This window comes from Fukomys damarensis, unplaced genomic scaffold (assembly GCF_012274545.1).
Source record: "Fukomys damarensis isolate Sample0158 unplaced genomic scaffold, DMR_v1.0_HiC HiC_scaffold_12, whole genome shotgun sequence".
NCBI classification, from domain to species: Eukaryota; Metazoa; Chordata; class Mammalia; order Rodentia; family Bathyergidae; genus Fukomys; species Fukomys damarensis.
The window spans coordinates 11,608,474-11,631,285 of NW_022900924.1; the positions used below are offsets into that span (position 1 = coordinate 11,608,474).

General features: G+C 42.9%; 1 protein-coding gene across 3 annotated transcripts in view; it reads left to right on the top strand.

Moving 5' to 3' along the window:
* The window catches only part of Taok3 (TAO kinase 3), a 176,358-nt gene extending 161,323 nt beyond the window's left edge, over nucleotides 1-15,035 (top strand). For 2 of the 3 annotated variants that reach the window (XM_010604083.3, XM_019204487.2), the window contains exons 18-21: nucleotides 4,223-4,462; nucleotides 5,898-6,110; nucleotides 12,587-12,769; nucleotides 13,700-14,887. In XM_010604083.3, the coding sequence (XP_010602385.1) occupies nucleotides 4,223-4,462; nucleotides 5,898-6,110; nucleotides 12,587-12,769; nucleotides 13,700-13,861 (798 nt within the window). In that variant the 3' untranslated portion in view covers nucleotides 13,862-14,887. Of the gene's footprint in view, nucleotides 1-4,222; nucleotides 4,463-5,897; nucleotides 6,111-12,586; nucleotides 12,770-13,699 lie in introns of all 3 variants that reach the window. The other variant, XM_010604085.3, reaches the window with a different exon arrangement.
* The last annotated feature ends 7,777 nt before the right edge of the window (nucleotides 15,036-22,812 follow it).

Below are 22,812 nucleotides of genomic sequence, written 5' to 3' on the forward strand. Positions count from 1 at the left end.
AAAAAAAAAAAAAAAAAAATGAAATTTCTGGATCAGAATATGTACACCTAAAGTATTAAGTAAGTCTGGTGTGGTGGGGAAAACCTATACTTCTAGCACTTGGGAAGTATACGCAGGAGGATCATGTGTTCGAGCCCAGCCTAGATCACATAGCAAGTTCAAGGCCAGACAGCCCAGGTACCCTAAAGATTAAAGTTTTAAATAGATTTTAGCAAATTGCCTTCTAAAGAGATTCATGAAAATGTCCACCAAGAAAACCTAAGAGTGGCTGTTTTCCTGTTTCTTTGCCTAAAATAGGTAGTAGTGGTCCTTTTAATTACTGAAAACCTTTAAAAGAATCGCTGCAAACTGGATTGAGCCACCTCCCTTCTCACCACCCACAGAGGCTCAATCTTTCTAGCCACTTGTTAAAACAAAGAATCAAAAGCAAGAAGGCATTAAATATTATGGGCTAACAACGTCTCCATTTAGAAATTTGAATTCCAGTTTTTACTCAACCCCAGTGGCCAGAAAGATAAAAATTTGGCATGAGTTCAGTTTCCAGTATTGAAGAAAAACGTAAAACAAGAAAAGAAATCTGGCATGAGTGAAATCAGCTGCTTTTAAAGAAGCCAATAGCACTTCCACTGGGACTTACAGTAGATAGAATGTTTGGAACACAGTTGGGGAAAGAGATGGGAAAGGCGCGTCTGGAGCCAGTTTAGCCAGCAGGTGGAGTCACTTAGTCATGTGTTTGGGGACCATGTTCTGTGAGAAGCACATGTGTTTCGGCCCTGAGAACACTCACTTGTGAGGTGTCTCAGTGTGGTCAAGGGAAAGGGTGCAGCCACCTTTCCCCCCACACTTCCTGCAGTGTGTATCGACAATGGGCACATTGGTGAGAAAAATCACCTGTTGGTCAAATTTAATTTTTTTTTAGTTTTGCTTGACCCATTTTGTTGACTTTGTGTAATAAGCTAGAAGTGCGCACAGTGTAGCTCTAATGTATATTGTGTTCTTTGCACAGATAAAGCAGTCACTGCATCAGATCAAGCTAGAGCAGGAGTTCTTCAGAATATTGTGTCACAAACTAAAAAGGGAGAAATAGAAAAGTATAAAAGTATAACGTGTTCATTAGAACACCTTTTCATGGAAAATGTTTAAAATCTAAAAGTCTGAGTTTTAGCCTCAAGTCTGTTTTAAGAACTGTAGGACCTTATGTTAGCCCCTTAATTCCCAAGTGCCTTAAATATCTCATGGGAAATCTTTGCAAAGTCGCCATCTCATAGGGTTACAATTAGGAATGAATGAGATATACGAAATAATTTTTTTAAATTGAAAGCACATTGCATAATATCATATAGGCACAGCATTGGACTTAAAATAAGCTGAATAACTTTGTTTATAGCTTAAAATAGTATTGACAGCTTACCATCTTACACCTCAGCAGTCTTTGATTTCATCTTCATAAGCATGTTGGTGCATAATGGAGCTGATAGGTAGCCTCGTCCTAAACCTGAAGCCCTAAATCGTGGCTTAGGAGGCTTGCCCAGAGCCATAGGTAGGTAGTGAGCCAGCCAGGGCTGAAGCTGACCGATACCATGGGCTTTCATTTTCCCATTCATTTGCAAACTTCAGTAGACGTCAGAAGTAGCTGGGTAGCTTGTTATAAATCGCTTGTAACCCAGGCATTTCTGTCACAGGAGTCCTTCAGGCTCCTGAAGCAGCCCACTAAACATAAAGACATGTGATTTCCTCTAAAAGTGTTTGTTGGCTGTCTTTTATTCCCCCAATGCCCACCCCGAGAGTTTCAGGCCCTTGGGCAGCTCATTTTTTACCTCTCAATTTAAGAAATTGTAGATGTATAAATGCCAAAACTTGGAACCCTAAAGTAAAAGTGATGGAGTGGACTAAAGAATGGTAATTTAACCCACTGGAAAGGCTTTCCTTGATTTTTTTTTCCCCACTCTTGGTCCTAGATAGCTTTAGTCTGTGGAAAAGTCTCACTTTCCTTTGGTGCCACCTAGGGGCCAGTCACTGATCTTTAAAAAAAAAATTTGTTGGACCAGGTAAAGAGGAAAAAGAAAAACACATTGGGAGTGGTGCTGGTTTTAAACTGTAGTTTTACTTTGAATGCTTCTTCATGAGAAAATAAGCTCTATGAGGTGATACCATTGTTCCCTGCTATCTGCAGTGCCTTAACAGTGCCCAACACATAGTAGGTGCTCAACAAGTGTTGAATGAATAAATGAATGATTTGTGGTGGTACTCTAGTACTAGAGGCTGTGCTACTTAAAGGACTTCCCTTCAAATGGATAGCGGTCCAAGTATACAAGATACTCTTCTCAACTTACCAACATACACACATTACTGATGTTTCTATGAACATAAATGACTTGCTTACATAGTGGTTGCCATCAAAGAAGAGAAGCATCGTATTGTTCTAACTTAAAATGGAGCCCAAAAGCTTTCAGCTTTCTTTGACCTTCTTATCTAGTAATAATACTACCGTGTTTAGACAGCTTAAGACAAATAATAACCTTTACCTCTTACTGTACTTACACTTCCGTCTTGCTCTCTTTTAAATTTGCACATAAGAATGCTCACTTCGGCAGCACATATACTAAGTTTGCACATAAAATTATTTCCCTTGTTAATTTCTTTTTGCATACTAATTTATTTGGGCTAGCTTAAACCAAAACTAGGGAAATTACATTTAAAATATAGTAATATCTCATAAAACTCAAGCACAGTAAAACAGCTGGACTTACAGGTGGGCTTAGGAACCAGTGAGGAACTTCAGCACAAATATATTCCCTGCACTTCTTTTGTTTCATTCTTTTTTTGCTCTGAAACTTGTTATACTCCAAATCTCAGCCCTCATACTGGCAGTTGAGTACCACGTATGTAGCCTTCATATGCCCCTCAATTCTAGCCATCCACAGAGATTAGAGCTGGGAATTGCAACTCTAAATTCCCAGGGCAGAAAATAGTTTGGCCCAAGCTGGGCTATCCATACACTTCTGATTATCAGCTGCGAGCTGATCATGCATGTCAGTAAGTGGTGGCTCACACCTGTAATCTCAGCACTTAGGAGGCTGAAGCAGGAGGACTGCCAAAAGTTCAAGGCCAGCCTAGGCTACAAGGTGAGTTCAAGGCTGGTCTGAACTACATGGCGAGACCCTGTCTCAGAAAACAAAGTAAGTGTTATGCTCTTGTATTAGAGTGCTAGCAGATCAGGGACAGAAGTCACAGCTTAGTTGACATTTGTATGCACCAGAAGCATTGTATTTAGTGCATATAGGAAATATTCTTGAATTGGTAAAATGAAAAAATGTTGCCCAACTTCCTTTTTTTTTTCTTTGTCCACCTCAACAAGAACAGAAGGAAGGGAAGGAAGGGAGAGGGAGGAGATAGAAAAAGATAGCCAATTTTGGGAAGAACAGAGAGACTAGATCTGGAAATGACTCCACCAACTATGATAGAAAAGATGAAGGAGGAGGCATCTCTGCTCTTTCCCACCATGCCCTAAACACAGATTTGTAAAAAATAGTTAATTGGCCTGCTTCTGATATGTTCAAAAACAGATATTTCCCAGAAATCTAAGAACACTACAGATATTATCAGTTTAATTAAGTTTAATTCTCACAGTGACTGCATAACAGAATACCTGGGGCTGGGGATTTAGCTCAGTGGTTCTGGCCTCGCAATCATAAGGACTTGAGTTCGACCCCTAGTACCCACCCAAAAAAATACCTGGAAGACTTTAAAAGTGGCATGGGGGCCCCACCCTGGGGCAAGTATATTAGAATTACAGTTTGTAGAATTTAAGCATTGTGTATCTGAACAGATTCCTCCTGTGATTCTAATGGGCAAAAAAACAAGGTGGAAAACCACTGCTTGACTGAGGAAACATTTACTTGCACCTAAGTGTAACACATCACCTAATTAAGATTCACAGCAGCTCTGTTAGGTAAGACAGAGTCAGGTAGAACTGGTCCCATTGCACAGATAGTGCAGTTGTTGAGGCTATGAAGTTACCTGTATGCTATGTGACATGCCCTGAAACAGAACCTAAACCTCCAGGATTGTGAATCAAATCGCATTAAGTCATGCTGCAGATACTTCCGGGTTTAAAAGCCAGTTAGCAGTGCCATTCCATGCCATCCCTCGCTTAGTTCCACATTTCTTCCACTTCCCCTCTAGTCAACTCTCTCCATTTATCTTTTGTTCCTGAATGCAGGAACTAAATAAAAAGAGGACGCAGAAGGAGATGGAGCATGCCATGCTAATCCGTCACGACGAGTCCACCCGAGAGCTAGAATACAGGCAGCTGCACACGTTACAGAAGCTACGCATGGATCTGATCCGTTTACAGCACCAGACTGAACTGGAAAACCAGCTGGAGTACAATAAGAGGCGAGAAAGGGAACTGCACAGAAAGCATGTCATGGAACTTCGGCAACAGCCAAAAAACTTAAAGGTAAGAGCAAGGAGAGGCTTTCCCTGTGCGTGCTCCGGGGCAGCAGGGCTGGACCAGTGGTCCTTACACCTGGATGACTGTCAGTCTCCTGGAAAACTTTTCAAATCACACATGTTTGGGCCCCATTTCCACCAAATCAGAATCTCCAGGTGTAAAGCTCAGGAGTCTGCATTTCACAAGTTACACAAGCTGCTTTGAAAGTCAGTGTTCTATCTGGTCTCTCAGTTTCCCTTTTACTCCACTATGTCGTTTCCCTGAGCCCTTCAAGATCTGCTCTCTTTACAATAGGACAGACAGCAGCCTGTGGATCTGATCTTGGCAATGAAAAAGTTATATTGATAAAGTAGCACAAGCTCTGCTGCACATATTGAGCAGGACTCTAAAGCCATGTTGAAACTTCTTAGGAAAGAGTATGATTTATGGTGACATCTGTCACTGGCATGGGAATTGTGATTGGCTCAAAGTGTGTGAGGCCTTCATTGCCTGCATGCTAGAGCTATGGGGAAGAGCTCCTTTGGCACTCACTGACTGGCTAATTTTAGCGGACCAATAATTAATAAGCTCTGTGTTCTAAGCTGTTGCTGTATGTCCGAGAGGACATTGTCAATTTTGGCACAGATAGGAGTCCAGCCTCCACTACAATGGCCATGTGGAAAAAAAAAAACACACAATGGCCATGTGCCTCTTCTGGCCAAATCCTAAGTGGTCTAATTAGTGACCCCTGACAATGTAAATCCTCAGAATGTTTGTGGAGTGCACCCTGACCCTGGGGCAGTCTGCTGGAATGCCTTCTGGCCTTAATCACACACTCCTGTCTTCCTGCCAAAGTGCAAATGTGACATTGCCACATGCAAGCACAATCACTGGTGGAAACATCTAAAATCATTGTTCTCTTCCCATCTGTGCTGAAACCTAGTGGAAATGGGTTAGGATGTGAAGTGTTAACCAGATGTTCTCCTTTGCTGGTTTGTCACGGAAGCATATACAAGCCAAAGCAGTGAGAGCATCTGCTTTCTCACTTGGAAGTGTGGGAGGATGGCACGCGCACATGTACACACTCATGCACACAAAGAAAAAGCAACGAACAATAGAAAATGCTAAGACTTTGACTGGGAAACCTTGAGACTAGCAGCAAAGATTTTAATAAACTAAGCTTCATACTATTACACAACCTGTTTAGAATTGTTATCCCCTTTTTCCTTTGGAGCCATTTGTAAATTCAAAATTACTTCTGTTCACTTAGTATAAAGCAAAAAGTATTGAAAAGTTAACTCTTATCTGAATGGCAGGCATTACCTTCATGATTATTGCCAGTATCGTGGCTCACTGCACCAAAAGGCAGGTGGGCCCAGCACTTGTATTGTGTCGTTATAATGGAAAGCCTGCTGTATTGGCTGATGAGTCTTTATTTTCCCTTTGTCACTTTCCCTAACAGGCCATGGAAATGCAAATTAAAAAACAGTTTCAGGACACTTGCAAAGTACAGACCAAACAGTATAAAGCACTCAAGAATCACCAGTTGGAAGTTACTCCAAAGAATGAGCACAAAACAATCTTAAAGACACTGAAAGATGAGCAGACGAGAAAACTGGCCATTTTGGCAGAGCAGTATGAACAGAGTATAAATGAAATGATGGCCTCTCAAGCGGTAAGTGGTTAGGTTTGGTGCCACAGCTTCAAGAGCTTTGGGATTCAAGAAAATTCAAGATCCAGCCTTTGTTTCCCAGGATGATTCTTGCACAAATTTAGGATATTGGTGTTTTCCTGCCCAAACAACTGAGGAAATGACGACGCTGAATAAAGCCAAGGCCATGCGGATACTTGCTGGAGTGTGCCTTATAAGATGGAGCACGAGGAATGACCTGCTTCTGTGGCACATAGGGACTTGAGGGCAAGATGTGACAGATCCGTACATAATGTCCTATGTTTGTTCATCCAAGATTTCCTGACCACCACCTCTAAACAGTGTTAGGCAAAGTGAATAAGACACAGCCCCTGCCCTTATGGAGCTCACAGTCAATTGAGGAAGACATACACAGGCACATGCATTCAGTAAACTCTTGCTAAGCCTCTGTGTCCAGCCCTGTGCTGTGCTCAGAGGTAGCTAGATTGACAGTGGGTCTCTGACCTCACACTTTTGTCAGTCAAGCCAGGAGGTCAGATAAGTAATAATGATAAAGCACTGAAAGTGCTGTGAAGTGAGAGGCACTAGAGGGATCCAGGAGGGTAAGTAGGAAGACGGAATCTGGTCTAGGGAAAGCTTCCTGAAAGGAGCCAGGAGGTTTAAAGGAAGCCACTGAAGTAAGCAGGTTCCATGAAAAGGGACCTACATAGGAAAAGGCCCAAACAATGGGAAGTATGCAATTAGGGACTTGCAGAACTTTGTGAAGCCAGCATTCAAGGAGTTGGATAGCAGAAACCCCACAAAGAGAGGTCATAAAGGTCTTGATAAGCCAAGGAGGGAACTTACCTGGTAATTCAGTGAAGATTCCTCGGGAGATGAAGTTTTAAAGAGTACCAAACAGGCATAAAAGGAAAGTTCATCCTGGCAGAGGGCACGGTCTATGCAGAGACTCAGAAGCCTGAAAAAGGCTGACACTTTTGAGAAACAGCAGTTGCCATGGTGGAGTGTGAAATGCTCGTGTAAAGAAGGCAGGTGATCAGAGTCTAGCAGGAGTTTGGGTATTACATGGTAAGCAGTGGAGACCTAGTGAGAAGGAAAGCACAGCTGGGATACTGCTCAGTGTTAGAGCACTTGGCTAGCATATGTGAGGCTCTGGGTTTAATTCCCAGTGCTGGGGGTCGGGGGGACGTGGTAAAAAGGGTGTTGGCAATCAGCAAACGTAGATAAGGAGACCTGTTAGGAGCTACTAGAATAATACAGAAAATAGTGATGAAGGCCTGAACTAAGACAGAGCATGTCAGGTTGGAGGGAGGTGTAACTCAGTGGTAGAGTGTGTGCTTCTCATGTGAAGCCCCTGGTTCAATACAGAGAGCAAGGAGGGGCTGATGGAAACAGTAAAGAGGGCTAGGATTTGAGAATTGTGAAATATTTAGGAGGTAGACTAGATAGAACTTAGTGACCAGTTTGAGAGGTAGGTTTGACAATAGATTGGAATAGGTCATAACTTTACCAAGAAAGTACGATGGCTGAGTTTGGATGCCTGGGAAGATAAATGACCAAGCTGTGGACATTGTATCTGAGATATATGGGCATTTAGGTAGAAAGGTACAGATATGGAAAGCTTTAGTTCAGAAGGGTTGCCAAAAGTAAAGACAAAATGTTGGACATGATCCAACTCAGGAGGACTATGGGTTTGAACCTCACTTCGGCAACTTAGTAAGATCCTTTCTGTTTGTTTCTTTGTGGTACTAGGGATTGAACCCAATCCTTTGCACTGAGCTACATCTCCAGCCTTTTTCTTTTCTTTTTTTTTTGAGAAAAAGTCTCACTGAGTCACAAAGTTAAAGTTGCCCGGGTCTGTCATTATAGCTGGCTGCAAGATCCTGTCTGAGAGTTAAAAATGAAGGGCTGGGGTTATAGTGGTGGAGCAGCCCATCCCTAGCATGTGAGACCCTGGGTTCCACCCCCAGCATTGGGGGAAAAAAAAGAAATTCTTGCCATATGGGGACAGCTGTAGCTGTTAGGAATAGATCTGTAAGGACAAGAGATGGAATTATAGAGAAAGGGCACTGAGGACAGAGTCCTCATTTGGACACCAACATTTGAGGGCTACATAGAAGTAGACCAAAGAAGATGACTACTCAGAGAGACACAGAAGGGGAACCAGAAGACAGCGTGTCTCAGCCACCAAAGCCTGTAACTGAAGATTTCAAGTTTGTAGAGACCAGCTAGAATAGTCAAGTTTGGTTTATACATTGAATCGGGCAGTGGATTGTCCATTACTTGTCACAGACAGTAGAGTGGTGGGTTTGGGAGATACTGTAGTACATCAGAATAACTTGTTTCTCCCAGGGATAGGGGAAAAAGAACCAAAAGGAGACTACAATGAAAGTGAGACTTCTGTTACCTGGGTGTGAGGCATAAGCATGTTCTTAGGCTGAGGATGGGAGCTGGTGCATTCACTCACTCGTTCATCCAGCAAGTGGTTATTGAGTGTCTACATTGTACCCTGGGTTGCTGTGGTGAATAAGACAGTCATCAGTCAGGTTCTCTGGAATTTATAGAAGAATGGAGGAAACCAACATTAAACAGGCTATCCGTGTACTCCCAGAGCAAGTGCAAAATGCCAGCAGAGTGCAAACAGGAGAGCTGGCCTGGTCTGGAGAGTAGAAAAACTCCTCTCTGACAGTCATTTAGGCTGGGGAGCTGCATGTGCAAAGGTGGCACTTTAAGAGTGCCACTGATGTGCAGGGAACCAGGGAAGACCAGCATGAGAAGACTGGAGGGATGATTAGAGTCTGGGTCATGGAGGGGCTTGCCAGCTCTTAGAATGCTTCTCTTTATCCTGAAAGCAGGGAGAAGCCATTGGAAAGTGCTACGCAGGGGCCTGACATCAGATTTGGGTTTTTTTTGGTTTTTTTTTAATGTTTATCTCAGTAACATGGATGATGGCTTGGGAGGTGGCAAGAGCAGATATGTATAAGGAGATCATTTAGGATGGCACTGCTTTTATTTGAACATAGGCAGTGGTAGCTACTATAGAGAGGGGCATTGAGGATAAAGGGGCAGGTGACCAGTTGAAGAGCCAGGCAGGAGGTTAGAGTCAAGAGCATGTAGTGACAGGTGAATGTGGAGGGTTTAAAGATGACTCCTGGTCTGTGGTTTGAGCAAAATGGTAGACTGTGTGCCTACAAGAACAAAAGGAAGTCAAGCTGATTGGGGATGCAAGGGAGGTAAAGATGATGGGTTAATTAAAATCGGTTCCTTGAGCTTGAAAGCCTGGGAAACATCCAGGTGAAGTTGTCTGTCATAGACTGGATGAGCTGGTGTGAGCCTCAGAAGAGAAGTCTGAAATCATTCTAGATGTAGAAGTCATATGTGGAACATGCAGTGACTGGGGCTTTTGGAGTAGATGAAATTCCTGAAACACCCACATTTAGTAAGTTCCAGTGGGTAGGGAGTAGCCAGAAAAGGAATAGCCAGGGAAGGGAGGAAAAGCCAACTGGTGTAGAAAGGATCAGAAGGCACGAGAAAGATTTCAGGAGGAAGGGGCCATCGGCAATTGTAGATGCTGCTGGCGGGTCAGGTAAGATCAAGACCACATCCCACTGATTATGGGTGACCAGAATAAGTAATAGGGTCAGAATGATTGAGGTGAGGAGGGCAGAGAGAGGTGAGTGATAAGGAGGAAGGTGGAGAGCCTTGATGAGGATGTAGCAGTGATAACGACTTTCGTTAACCATTGTTTATTAGCATTGGTGGCCATGTTCAGTGAGTGTATGTTATACTCTAAGATGGGAGAAGATGGAATGTGGAATATAGGTGCATGACTGCCCTTGAATAAAAGGAGAGAAATACCTTCCTGAGACAGGAGGAGATAAAAGTAGGTGTCATCAGTACAGCTGTCCTTTGCCAACTGCATGCCATAGGCCAGGTGGTTTTCTGTATTTTATAGGCATTTTCCTGTTTCATTTTTGTGAAATCCCTTTGAAGTAGTTACTGCTCAACCCTAACTTTACCCGTGACAAAACTAAGGGTTATTGAAGGAAACCCACTTAGGGTTAGTGAGCTCCTCCTTGGGGCAAGAGCTGGTCAACACTTGGTGTAAAGGGGAAGATGGATATTTTAAGTTTTATGGACCACAAGGTCTCTGTCACAACTAGCCAACTCTGCTACTGCAGTGCACAAGCAGCCACTGATGACATGTAAATGAATGAGTTTGTCGATAAAACTATTTATAAAAACAGGCAGCAGGCCACATTTGGCCTATGGGCCATAGTGTGCCAACCTTGGCTTATATGGGATCACATAGCTAGTGACCAAGCCAGGTGTTTGAAGGCTTTGGGAAGGAGGCGTGTAAGCTATCTGCTTGGTCACTACTACACCACGCTGCCTCTGTCACATCTTTTTAAGCCATGTTAGAAAACAGATGTGAAAAAAAAAAAAAAACGATGTGATATTTGCCAGTATTGATACACAATGTTTTTATTGATTTGGGGTGTAAAATTTTGGATGACGAATACCAAATCCTGGTGTGTCGCCTGGTTTCCAGAACTAGACTTGTATAGTCAGAGCTGGTATAGCACATAGTTACTGACAACAATGTGTAATAGAATCCCAGAAACAGAAGAAAATGGAGTGTTGCGGTGGTCTACACCGCCCATAGCATGAGCCTCTCAGCCACTCACTCAGGGACAACAGCAGCCAATGCCAATTAGCAGCAAAGAACAGGGTTCTCCTTTCCTTTACAGATAGAGAACCTACCATATCAAGAGGGAGTCAGTAACCAAAGTTTTGTCAATTAATCTATAGGGCTGTTTCTGCTACAGGTGGACTGTACATTGTGTCCAGTATCAGGAAAATGGGAAGAGAGCAGTCCGTCCTCTGTAGTGGGTTTTCATGAAGGCTGATTAGGATTTATTATTAGAAGGCATCTTGGAAATATGATTACGTAACTTACACTGTTCTTTTTATACCCATAATGTATTTCTCCAGAAGTGCTAAAGAAGGCCAAGCATGATAGCACACACCTATGGGATGCTGAGGCAGGAGAATTACAAGTTCAAGTCCAACCTGGAAAATTTAGTGACTTAATGAGACCTTGTCTCACTAAGTGGCCCTGTCCCTCCTAAGTTTTTTAAAGAAAAATTAAAAGGGATAGGAATGTCACTCAGTGCAAAGGCCTGGGGTTCCATTCCCAGTACTGAAAAACAAAAAAGTACTGAAGAAGATACTGTGCAAATAACCTTCTAAAATTAGCATTTCAAAAAGTCACTTGAGCCAGGGATTTAGCTTAGTGACACTGTCCCTGTTTTATAAGCACAAGATCCTGAGTTCCATCCCCAGTCCCCCCCCAAAAAAACCGAAAAGTCTCTTGTCAGTAAAGATATTACACTATATTGTTCGTTGTCACAAATTGTGGATAAGATAGAGAATACTACGTATCTTGCCAAAGTGGTCTTTATGGAAACATGCTCATAAATCCAGGATGACCTGAATTGTCTAATTCAAGGATTCTAATCTCAAAGTTCTCAGCCAAATTGAGGGCCTGCTATATCTAAACAGAATCAGGCCTTGGGGCTTGGGGCTATAAGTGGCCCAAAAACTCCTATTCTCTTGAGTTGAGAGGTTGGCATTTCCATGCACTGACCTGGCCTGGAAGCCCGGTCCATTCACCAAGATAAGATCGGGGCCTACAAAGTTCAGGTGCTGCATAAAGCAAGGGAAGCTTGACCAGGCTGCCTTATAATCTAGACTTCATTGCTCCAAACCAGAATATTCTCCTTAAGAGTATTAAGGTTGCCCTTGGGGAAGAGAATCTAAACTGCTAGAGTTCTAGATTGGCCAGCTAACAAGATGACCGGCATAGCCAATAGTAGCAGCCAAAGTGGCCTTTATCAGGAGCATAATAGTACTGTGGCACATTCCCCAAAGTTTTCTGGGTATTAGGTTCATTTATTTAGAACATATCGAATGGCTTTATGGTTTTATGGTTGAAAATACCCAAATATGGAAATAATCGTGTTAAGACCAAATAGTGATAACAGCTATTGTTTACTGAAGTTTAATATGCATTGAAAACTATGCCTGGAATTATGCATAAATTCTTTCACTTAATCCTCCACCCATGTCAGATAATAGGAATTGTAAGTATTGCTTTCTCGAGATGAAAAGAATGAGACCTAGAGAAGTTAAGAAACTGGTAAGGTGACACATCGAAGTGAGCAGTGGTGCTAGACCTCGGGCTCAGGAGTCCTCCTCCAAAGGCAGTGGGCTGAGTCAGCGGCTTGAGTAACCTTCCCCATACTTGTTCCCATGGTTTCAGGTCTTGTAGCTCACTGGGCAGACTTCACTGGTTTTGATCAGAACCCTGAATGTATCCAGGGCATCTGTTTTTCCAAGGGGACCCATTTGAGTCCAAACAAGGGGACATCTCCCAGTAGTCCCCAGGTGTGATGAGCGAGGGCTGTGTGACAAGTACGTGTCTTCTGTGCCTGCAGTTACGGCTAGATGAGGCTCAAGAAGCAGAATGCCAGGCATTGAGGCTACAGCTCCAGCAGGAAATGGAGCTGCTCAATGCTTACCAGAGCAAAATCAAGATGCAGACAGAGGCACAACATGAACGCGAGCTCCAGAAGCTAGAGCAGAGAGTGTCTCTGCGCAGAGCACATCTTGAGCAGAAGGTATGAGAGTTACTGGGGGTCCTGTGCAGCTGGGGTGGGGGAGTCGCAGCTGACGCTGCTACCATGTATGGAGCCTCCCCAGTTACAAGGGGTTAAACTAGGCACTGTTCACTTGTCTGCCTTATGTCCTAGTTACCCTGAGAGGCAGGCAATGTCCCCATTCCACAGGCCAGATGGTTCAGTTACTTAATAAGTCTGATCCTGTAGCCTAAGCCTTTCTGCTTCTCTGCTGGGAAGGAAACCCTCCACCTCCATAGAGGAGGCAGAAGTCTTTAAGCAAGAATTAAAATGAAGACAGGCCAGTACTGCCATGCATAATAAATGTTATCTTTTGTCTTTTTTTGGGGGGTCGGTAATGGGTATCGAACTCAGGACCTCATGTTTGTGAGGCAGGTGGCAGAAGCACTGAGCTAAATCCCCGGCTCATAAATCTTATCCTCATTGAAATATTCAGTGCTTTAGATATACAAAGGACTGTGAAGTGGAAACGATATCATCAAGCACCTCAACGCTATAACCAGCTGTTCTGAGAAGTAACAGATGCTTTTCCCAGCTTCTGTTCTAAAACTAAATTTCCACTGACCCAGGAGGCCTCCAGCCCTTTATGGGAAAGAAGCACCCTAATTATATTCAAGTATCTTTGGGCTTCTCCTGAGCTACCTCCTGCTGGGACAGGACACTGACCTAGATCAGCCCATTTGCATGGCAGCTTAAAGGACATTGCTCGCCCCAGATGGGCCCCAGCATTTTGATCCTTGAAGCAAGTTTTAAACATACTGGATCAGGTCACAGGACTCCCCAGACTTCCCGGTCCAGGTTACTCCGAGCCCCCAGAATGCTGGTGCACGTGCAGATGTGTACAAGCATGCAATGGGTGGGTGCCTGTTGGAAGATTGTCCCGTTAAGGACCAATCACTGTGCTTCTTTCAGATTGAAGAGGAGCTGGCTGCCCTGCAGAAGGAACGCAGTGAGAGAATCAAGTTCCTATTGGAAAGGCAAGAGCGAGAGATTGAAACTTTTGACATGGAGAGCCTCAGAATGGGATTTGGGAATTTGGTTACATTAGATTTTCCTAAGGAGGACTATAGATGAGATTAAATTTTTTGCCATTTACAAAAAAAGAAAGAAAGAAAGAAAGAAAACAAAAAAATTCAAACCCTGCAAAACCACATTCCCCATTTTAACGGGCGTTGCTCTCACACACTCTCTCTCTCTCTCTTACTCTTACTGACATCGTGTCGGACTAGTGCCTGTTTATTCTTAATCCATCAGGGGCCCTTCCTCCCCCCATGTCAACTTTCAGTGCTGGCCACATGCTGGCCGTTCTTCTATTCATAGTACACGTCACAGTATTGATGTGATCCGAAATGTTTCAGTGAAACCTTGGAGACAGTTTTAACAAAACCAGTAAACCAACAACAACAAAGTGGATGTTTATTGCTTTAAGCAATCCTCATTACCACAAATCTGTGAAAATAAAGCAAAAAAATTAATAATAATAACAATAATATAATAATAATGCCAAGGGGGAGAGAGACACAATATCCGCAGCCTTACACCTTAACTAGCTGCTGCATTATTTTATTTTATTTTATTTTTTTGGTATTTATTCATCAGGAATTAAAAAAAAACAAAGTTTTATTAAAGATTGAAAATTTGATACATTTTACAGAAACTAATTGTGATGTACATATCAGTGGTGACATATTATTACTTTTTTGGGGTTGGGGGGTGGGTGGGGTGAAGAGATCTTGTGATTTTTAAGAACCTGCTGGCAAGAGTTTAACTTGTCTTCAGCATATTCTGATTGTATCATAATCATTTTCTGCGATAGCAGAGGATGTGAATACACTTACAGAGCTCACAGAATCCCAGTAGCACAAATTGGGCTTTGGCAAATCGTGTATTTTGTGTATAGAAGGAATTTAAGGAGAGGTATTACTTATTTTCATATTGTATTTTAACTGTTTCTCTGATCAAATTTTTTTACTTCCTCCTCCTGTTCCTCCCCACCTCCCTCCTTTTCCAATTCAGTATTTGGAGTTCTACACTGTCTCTCAATCAGATCATCTTGACCGTTTTCTTTATTTCCCTGCCCCCTTCCTGAGTCCCATCTCTTGGTCATAAATATTGCATTATTCACACTTTCAAACTGTGTATTTTCTTACAATAAAAAATGATGAAAAAAAAAAGGCTTTACTTCTTTTGCATGCACTTTAAAAAAGCGAAACAAAACATTTTTCAGGTTCCAAGGAAGAGCATGATAACTGTCAGAGCTTTTAATTATATTTGTAAATAAAAGTGTTCATCACATCGCCTTGCTGTTTTATTGTAGCTGGAAGTTTCCCTTCCAGGTTCACCCGGGGATAATTCAGAGGGACAGCCACCCTCCTGAAACCCTGCTCTGTGCCTTGGCTGTGCCAGGAAGACGCCATTCAAGTCTTTGCAGGTAAAGCCATGTCGTCCAAGTTCTCCTTGGCTGAAGATGGTGTCACACTCTTTGACCTGCTGCACTTACTGCCCTTAGTGATAGAAGGAGGCAGACGGTGTAAACACATGCACGCGCACGCACACACACACACACACACACACACACACACACACATGCCAGGGCTACATAGAAACATGCACTGTTGGGCACATAAGCTGGATAACCTTAGTGAAAGCCACAAAGTATGCAGAAAACAGTAACCAAATACTTAAAGTGATCCCACTGTAATGCAGATTCCTCTCCCTTCTTATTCTGCTTTCATTAGAATAACTTCATATGTTAATGTACATATGAGATTATAATATGAGATTATAAAAATCTAGAATTTCCAGTAAGGACAATCTCATTAAGATGTCATACTCTTAGACATGTAAGTCCTAGGCCATTGACAACTGCTCTTTTGAATGACCTAAAGGTCATCCTTGTATCCTACAGGAGGCTCCTTGTCACTGTGATAGACTAAAGCACAAAGGTACACAAAATTACAAGTTATTAACATGAATCAACCCCTGCGACAAAGCCTTTATAATAATTACCACCCTAGGGCCAGGGATGTAGCTCAGTGGTGCCACACCTGCTTGGCAAACATAAGGTTCTGAACTCGATCCCTTGTATTAAAAAAACAAGTTATCACCCAGTTAACTAAGCAGCTCAGTTCATCAACGTTTCCATATTAGGTACGTCTGAAAATAAAGTTGAATGGGGAAGGAAAGAAGATATGCAACTGCTATCGTTTGGATCTGAAATGGCCCCCAAAAGCCCATGGGTTGAAACTTGGTCCACAACCTGGAGCACTACTGGGAGGTGTTAGAATCTTGAAGCAGAGGGGCTGAGTGGAAGGAAGTTAGAGCACTGTGAGCCATGCCCTCAGATACTGGGACCCCAGCCCCTTCCTGGCCACCAAGAGATCAACAGCTCCTCTACAAGGCCATGCCATGGTGTACTGTACCACAACAAGGCCCAGTTAGCACAGGCTTAAACCTCTGAAACCCTTCCTTTTAAATTGAGTAAGTATCCCAGGTATTTTGTCACAGAAATGGAAAACTGTAGAACAATAATTATCCATGAAAAACAATGTGCATTGCATATTTATGCTTACCACGTGACAGAATGCTACCCTATGACCTTAGAAATGAGAGAATAAGTCCAGGGTAAGTGGTGGGATAGGGCTTGAATCAGGACCTGTCCAATTTCACAACTCACAACCCAAAAGGATGTTCAAACTTTAAGTAAGGCAGAAAACCCCCACAGTGTACTTCATCCATTTTTCTGTGGTGAAAACTACCCAGCCTTAAGTCTGTGGCATATAGGTGCTGTTTTTATCAAAAGTTCCCATACTGCCATTTTGTCAGCAATGAGTCCCAGGGCAGAGTTCCCAGATAGAAGGAATGTTAGACCCTGCTCCGAAACCCCTGGTGTGGGCTGAGTCTCCCATCCATTTCTGGTGCCTGTGTGCAGAAGTGGTAGGGAAGGCAGGGACTAGGATGGCAAAACAGGTACAGAAGTGATGTTGGGACAGTGGCAGGCAGCCAGCGTCCTGCATTCTCCCAACATGCACTAAACTCCCCTGAATTAAAAATAATTACTGCAGGTCTGTCATGCCTGTGGGGGAGGAGTAGCTGCCTACCATTGATTCATAATTATTTCTTCAATGAATATTTATTGAATGCCTTAAAGGTATCTCAAACCAGTGAAGATCCATTCTCTTAAGGCAGCTTGCATAGGGGTGGGAGAAAACCAGTACAATCATGATAAATGATTTTATATGATAATAAGCACTGTGGTTACAAGGGGGAAAATAGGGAAGGGGAAGGGAGAGCTGAAGTGCCAGGATCAGCATACATGTGCCCACTCCTTCAAAGAACATTTGCTGAGCCTCTGTGTGCCCAGAGATGTAGCTGGGAATGGTGGGCATCCCTGTAATCTCAGCTTTCTGGGAGGCTGAAGCAAGAGAAGCACAAGTTTAGACCCAGCCTAGGCAACACAGCAATTTAGCAAGACCTAATCTCAAAATGAAGCAGATACACAGGCTTAAAAATTGTATGGTTTCTCTTGTATGAGAAACCTGAATTATAAGTCAAAGAGCAAAGTATAGACAATAGGAAATAGGGAGAAAGACCTTTAGCAAACTGGAAGGAGACTAAGAGAAGGCCAGAGAAGGGGAGAAAAGAGGCATAAAAAGAATCAAGATGTATCATGTACATGTGCCAACTGCCCACAATGAATATATTCATTACATATCTCAAACACGTACTCATAGTAAATTTTTTCAATTTTTGGGTTTTTTTGTTTATTTTTGAGAAGGTCTTGCTATGTAGCCAAGGCTGGCCTTGACTCACTATGTAGCCAAGGCTGGCCTCAAACTTGTGGCAATCCTCCTGCCTCAGCCTCCTGAGTGCTGGGATTACAGGCGTGCACCACCACACCCGGCAAAAAAATTTTTAAAACAAAGGAAAGGGTGGGATGTAGCTCAGTGTGAAGATCCTGGGTTACATCTCTAGTACCAAAAGAAAAAATAAAGGATGAAGTAACTACTGTGCTCAAACTCCTGGTATAAATCTCCATTAGAACAGAAGATCAGCGATAGCCTTGATTCATTCCTAGCGTAACTAAAGGTCCTAACAGTGAGTACTGGGTGCTAATGAGGACCTTAAATTGACTGCAGTCATTCCAGTCAGGGGCATCAGAGGATGTGTAATTAACTAGGTAAAATAATCTTCTTGAATTTTCCACCCTCTGTAATTACTTAGGTACCTATTAGAAAAGTGTTTTCACAGGCACCTGGAAACAGGCCCACATAAGAAGCCCCTCTGATTTTAATCCAATAGTATATTTTGCCATAGAAATATATTTTGAATGCCAGGCACTGTGGTGCACACCTGTAGTTCCAACATATGGGAGGATGAGGCAGGAAGATCACTGAGTTCAAGGCCAACCTGAGCTACATAGCAAGTTAAGAATAACCTGAACTGCCTAGTGACACCCTGTCTCAAAAAACAACAAAAAATATGTATTTTGATTGTTCAGATTTAGCCTAGTAAGTCTCTCTCTCCTGCTGAATATAACTAAAACCTAGACAAAAGGTAAAAGCAACTAACTGAGGATAATAAAAATTAAAATCAAATGGGTTGTACAGAAGGAACCTAGATGGGAATAAAAATGAAATAAAACCATTCTCAGACAAAGGAAAAGAGAAGAATTTCCAGCAGATTTGTTCTAAAATGTCATAAGGCTTGGTGTGGTGGAACATGCCTAAAGTTCCAGCTAACTGGAAAGCAGAGGCAGGAAAACCACTTGAGCCAGAAATTTCAAGACCAGCCCAGACAACAGGGCAAGATCCTGTCTCAAAGACAGAAAAATACTGAAGGAACTCCGCCCTGCTGCTATGTGGGTACTGAAGACTGACCTCTGGTCTTCATCGCAAGCTACATCCCTAGTCCTTTTTTTTTTGAGTAAGGGTTTTAATGTTTGAAAAGTAATCCATACGATAGCTATGACATAAAGGTTGAGGGTTAAAGGACCTATATGGTTGCAATTTTCTACATTTTACATGTAGTGTTAGTTTCTATTCTGAGACTATGAGAAATTAACTCTATTGTAATCTCCAGAGCAACTATCAAAAAGAAAATCCAGGGAGGAAAGGGGGGAAGAAAAAGAAAATCCGAAGAGCAATGTCCAGATATCCAAGAGTGTCGCGAGCCGCGACGTCAGGATCCTGCCAGCAGGTCCTAAACCTGAAAGGACGAGGACAGAGAGACGGGAGGCACTTTTCTTCTCGTTCCTTGCTTGCTTTTTTACAGAACCTTTTCCTTCTACACTCTCCAGCTGCACGGGAGCGAGAGTACCGCCCACACATTCCAGAAGGAAACAATAACAACTATTATGGGTTACATCTGCTAGGCAACAGATCAGACCACCAGCTGAACTAGCCCGTTGCTATGGGTGACGGCAGGGCCACACTGCTGGGGTGAATCACAGGTCAATATGGCTGTGCTCTCCATACAAGAGATAAAGCAATCCGAAGGGAAGCAAGAAAGGGAGAAGAGAGAAAAATATTTTAATAATAATTGAAGCTGAGTGTAATAATACCAACACTCAGAGACTGAGGCAAGTAAGAGTCTGAGGCAGCACGGGCCCTCTAGCAAGTTCTGTGCCAGCATGGACTACTTGTCTGAAAAAGAAAAGGAAGAGGGAGGTAAAGGAGAGATAATGGTATCGAAATGACCAAGATATGTTATATCCATTTACCGAATCCCCAAAGTAAACATCACCATTATGTATTGCAAAGTTGTACTCATAAAAGCAGATACACAGAAATCCTATCACAATGTAGAAGACCATAAAGCCCTTCACACCAATAATTATATTAAATCAATTATTGAAAACTTTCTAGTCCATTTAAATTTCCCAAGGAAAAAGTACAATTGGGGCAGAGGGACCAGGAATAAGAGTGAAAAGAATAAAAAATAAAAATTTGAAAGATGGGCCTTAAATAGAGGGGACTCCCAATCTGATGGGAGCCATTCTACACAATTTTGGGGGAAAAAATCATTTCACAGTTAAATTATGATTGGGGCCGTATGAGGCCTTAATAGTCCCATGATATGACACTCAAAGGCAAGATTACATCAACTGACGACATCCTGGTTCTCTGAGAATGGAGTAATACAAAAAGAAAAAGGTTTCACCTGGGGAAGGACAAATTCCTTATCAACTTAACTCACCCCACCTACTGTTGTAAGAACATTTTGTTCATCTCATTTTCCTAATCACCCAAAGCTCATCAACCGAAGATCCTCATAAGTGTAAGATCCCCATCATAGGATTACCACGACCCTCCAAGACATCTGATAGCTCCTCCAGTTGATCCTTGTCAATTTAGGATTATGGTCAACCTCCGAGTCATCTAGTACTCCCTATGAACCAGACAGTAGCAAGCTTGGAGTGCCTTTGTTTTCGCTGCCCAGAGCAGCACTAATCAGGCCCAAAACCCAGCTTTTTCTCTAGGCCTTGTTTCTTTTATTTTTGTTTTTAGTTTTTAGTTGTTGTTGTTTGGTACTAGGGATTGAACTTGGGACCTTGTGCTTGCGCTGCCAAGGCAGGTGGCGGCACCCCTGAGCTAAATCCCTGACTCTCTTACATTTATTATCAGCTTTGTGTTGTAGTGGCTCACAGGAGACCAGAACCCACTGCAGGGATTCTGGTAGCATCCCCTTTCCCATTTCCTATACCAATCAAGAATGCAGTCCACAAGTTTGTGGTCATCAGAACCAAGGAGTTGATGAATGGGCTTTAGAGTTCTCTGAGAACTCACTTGTACATTAATTCTTGTAGAAGTATTCTTTTGGGGGAGGAAAAAGGAACTTCTTTCCAGTGCCAGGACCTCTACCACTGAGATGCATCCCCCCACCTTTTTTTCAGACAGCATCTTTCTGTCACTAAGTCACTATGTTGCCCAGGCTGGTGTACAACTTGCAGTTCTCCTGCCTCTGTTTTCCAGAGTGCTGCAGTTACAGGCATGGGCCAGCATGCCTGGCTAGAAGGAATTTTATGGCATAATAAATGGCTTTAAAGAAGGCCCTAACCTTAACAACTCCTTTAAAATCACTCATTCCTCCAATGGTCCAGGAGACTGGCATGTGTGAGGTACTTTGTCAGGGGCCAGGCTACTAAGTACAACATTCTCAGTTCTTGCCCTCATGAAGGGTCCAGTCTAATAAACAACTGTAAAATTATACAGGGACATATTTTAAAATTATAATTCTATTGCAGTGGGGTACAGGAAGATGGATGCATTACTGTCAAAGACAGCAGGAGGGGAAGAAGATTTCAGGCAGCACTTGTAAAGGACCAAAGCTGGAAGCAAGCTGGCATGTGCAAGGGACTGAGAGGCAGTGGCAAGATTGGGGTTGAAAAAGTGGCCCCGAAGTACAGCCAAATGGAGGTATGTCACACAAAGCCTTACAGGCCATGTGCAGGACCCGGCCCCATCCCAGGTGCACCTGTAGACTGCCGGAGGGTTTTCAGAAGACTGATTTGATACCAATCTGAGAACAGATTTAGGTCATGCCCTGTTGTTCCTGAGATCTGGTCTCATCTGCTCAGGGGTGCAATGCAGGACTTCCAGAGTGGTTAATGTGTGTTATGGTCTGGATCTAAAATGCCCCCCAAAAGTCTGATGCACTTGGGAGTTATCTGGATGATCATGGGGCTGAACTCAGTAGCTGAAAGTGTTGTTAGGAAGGGGGGCCTGGCTGGAGGTGGCACCCTGGGGGCATGAGTGTATTCTGTACCCTGACTCCCTCTTCTCTTACTCTGCCTCCTGGCTGTCACCGGTTCAGCATGTTTTTTTCTCTGCCAGGGCCCTTTGGCATCCTGTTTATGCCTTAAAGCCAGCCAACCATGAACTGAAAGCGTGAGCCCGAAATAAACCTTTTTTCCTTTAAATTGCAGATGCTGGGTATTTTGTCCCAGCAACAGGAAACGGAAACAGTGCTGCACACATCATGATCTACCACTGGGGAACAAGGGTGAGCAGCTCTCAAGGTGTGATCACCCTTCCAAATCCTGGGCTCGCACAGGGCTGCTAAGTTGGAACTGTGTCAGACGCTGGTGTCCTCATTGTAAACCCTCCTGATCCCACTCCTGCTAGGCAAGCAAGGGGGACACAGTTCGAGGGGACAGGGCTTTTGGATTTTGTCCTGTCGACAGGGCTCAGTTTAACCATTTCTGTATTATTTTTTCCCCTACAAACCTGGTAAATAACTCGGCTAAATGACCCAAGGCCCCAATTTTTCAAATGATAAAGGTGGAATTTGTGTCCTGGCAGGCATTGTGTTATGAGCAGGGCTTGGAGGGCAGAGCCAGGTTCAGGACCAGGAACACCAACTTCTTATCCAGATCCCCTTGGGCACACACACCTCCCCTCCCTGTCTCCTAGTTTCTAAGGGGACTAATATGTCCCTTCTTACATATTTCTCCTGAACTTGTTTTACATACTCCACCTTCTTCTGAGTCCCTTGGGCCTACACTTGTTTTAGACAAGGAAGCTAACATTTCCTCATTCATCTTGACTTTAAAAAGGACTTTATGATCAGGAAGATAATCTCAGAAAAACTGCTTAGAGAAAAAACAGTAAACGACTTTAAATGTACATCAGTATCAAGCTGTCAGAATGTGTAAAGCCTGATGAGACTGGAAGGGTATGGAGGAGCAGGCTCTTCTGTGTCCCCGTCTAATATAGGCAAGGTTATCTTTTTTTTTTTTTTTTTTTTTTTTTTTAGGGATTGAACACGGGTCCTTGTACTTGTGCAAGGCAGGCCACCGAACTCTGAGCTAAATCCCCGGCCCAATATTTGAGAATATCAAAGTTATCTTTTTGGAGGACAGTTTGTTGATATCAGAACTGAACATGTTCATACTCTCTGATGTAATTGTTTCAATACTAGGAATTTTCCCTACAAAACGACTTGCAACAGTGTTTTACACATATAGGAGAAGCATTTGCTGAAGCACTGATTATAATACTGAATAACCAGAAAGAATCTACACA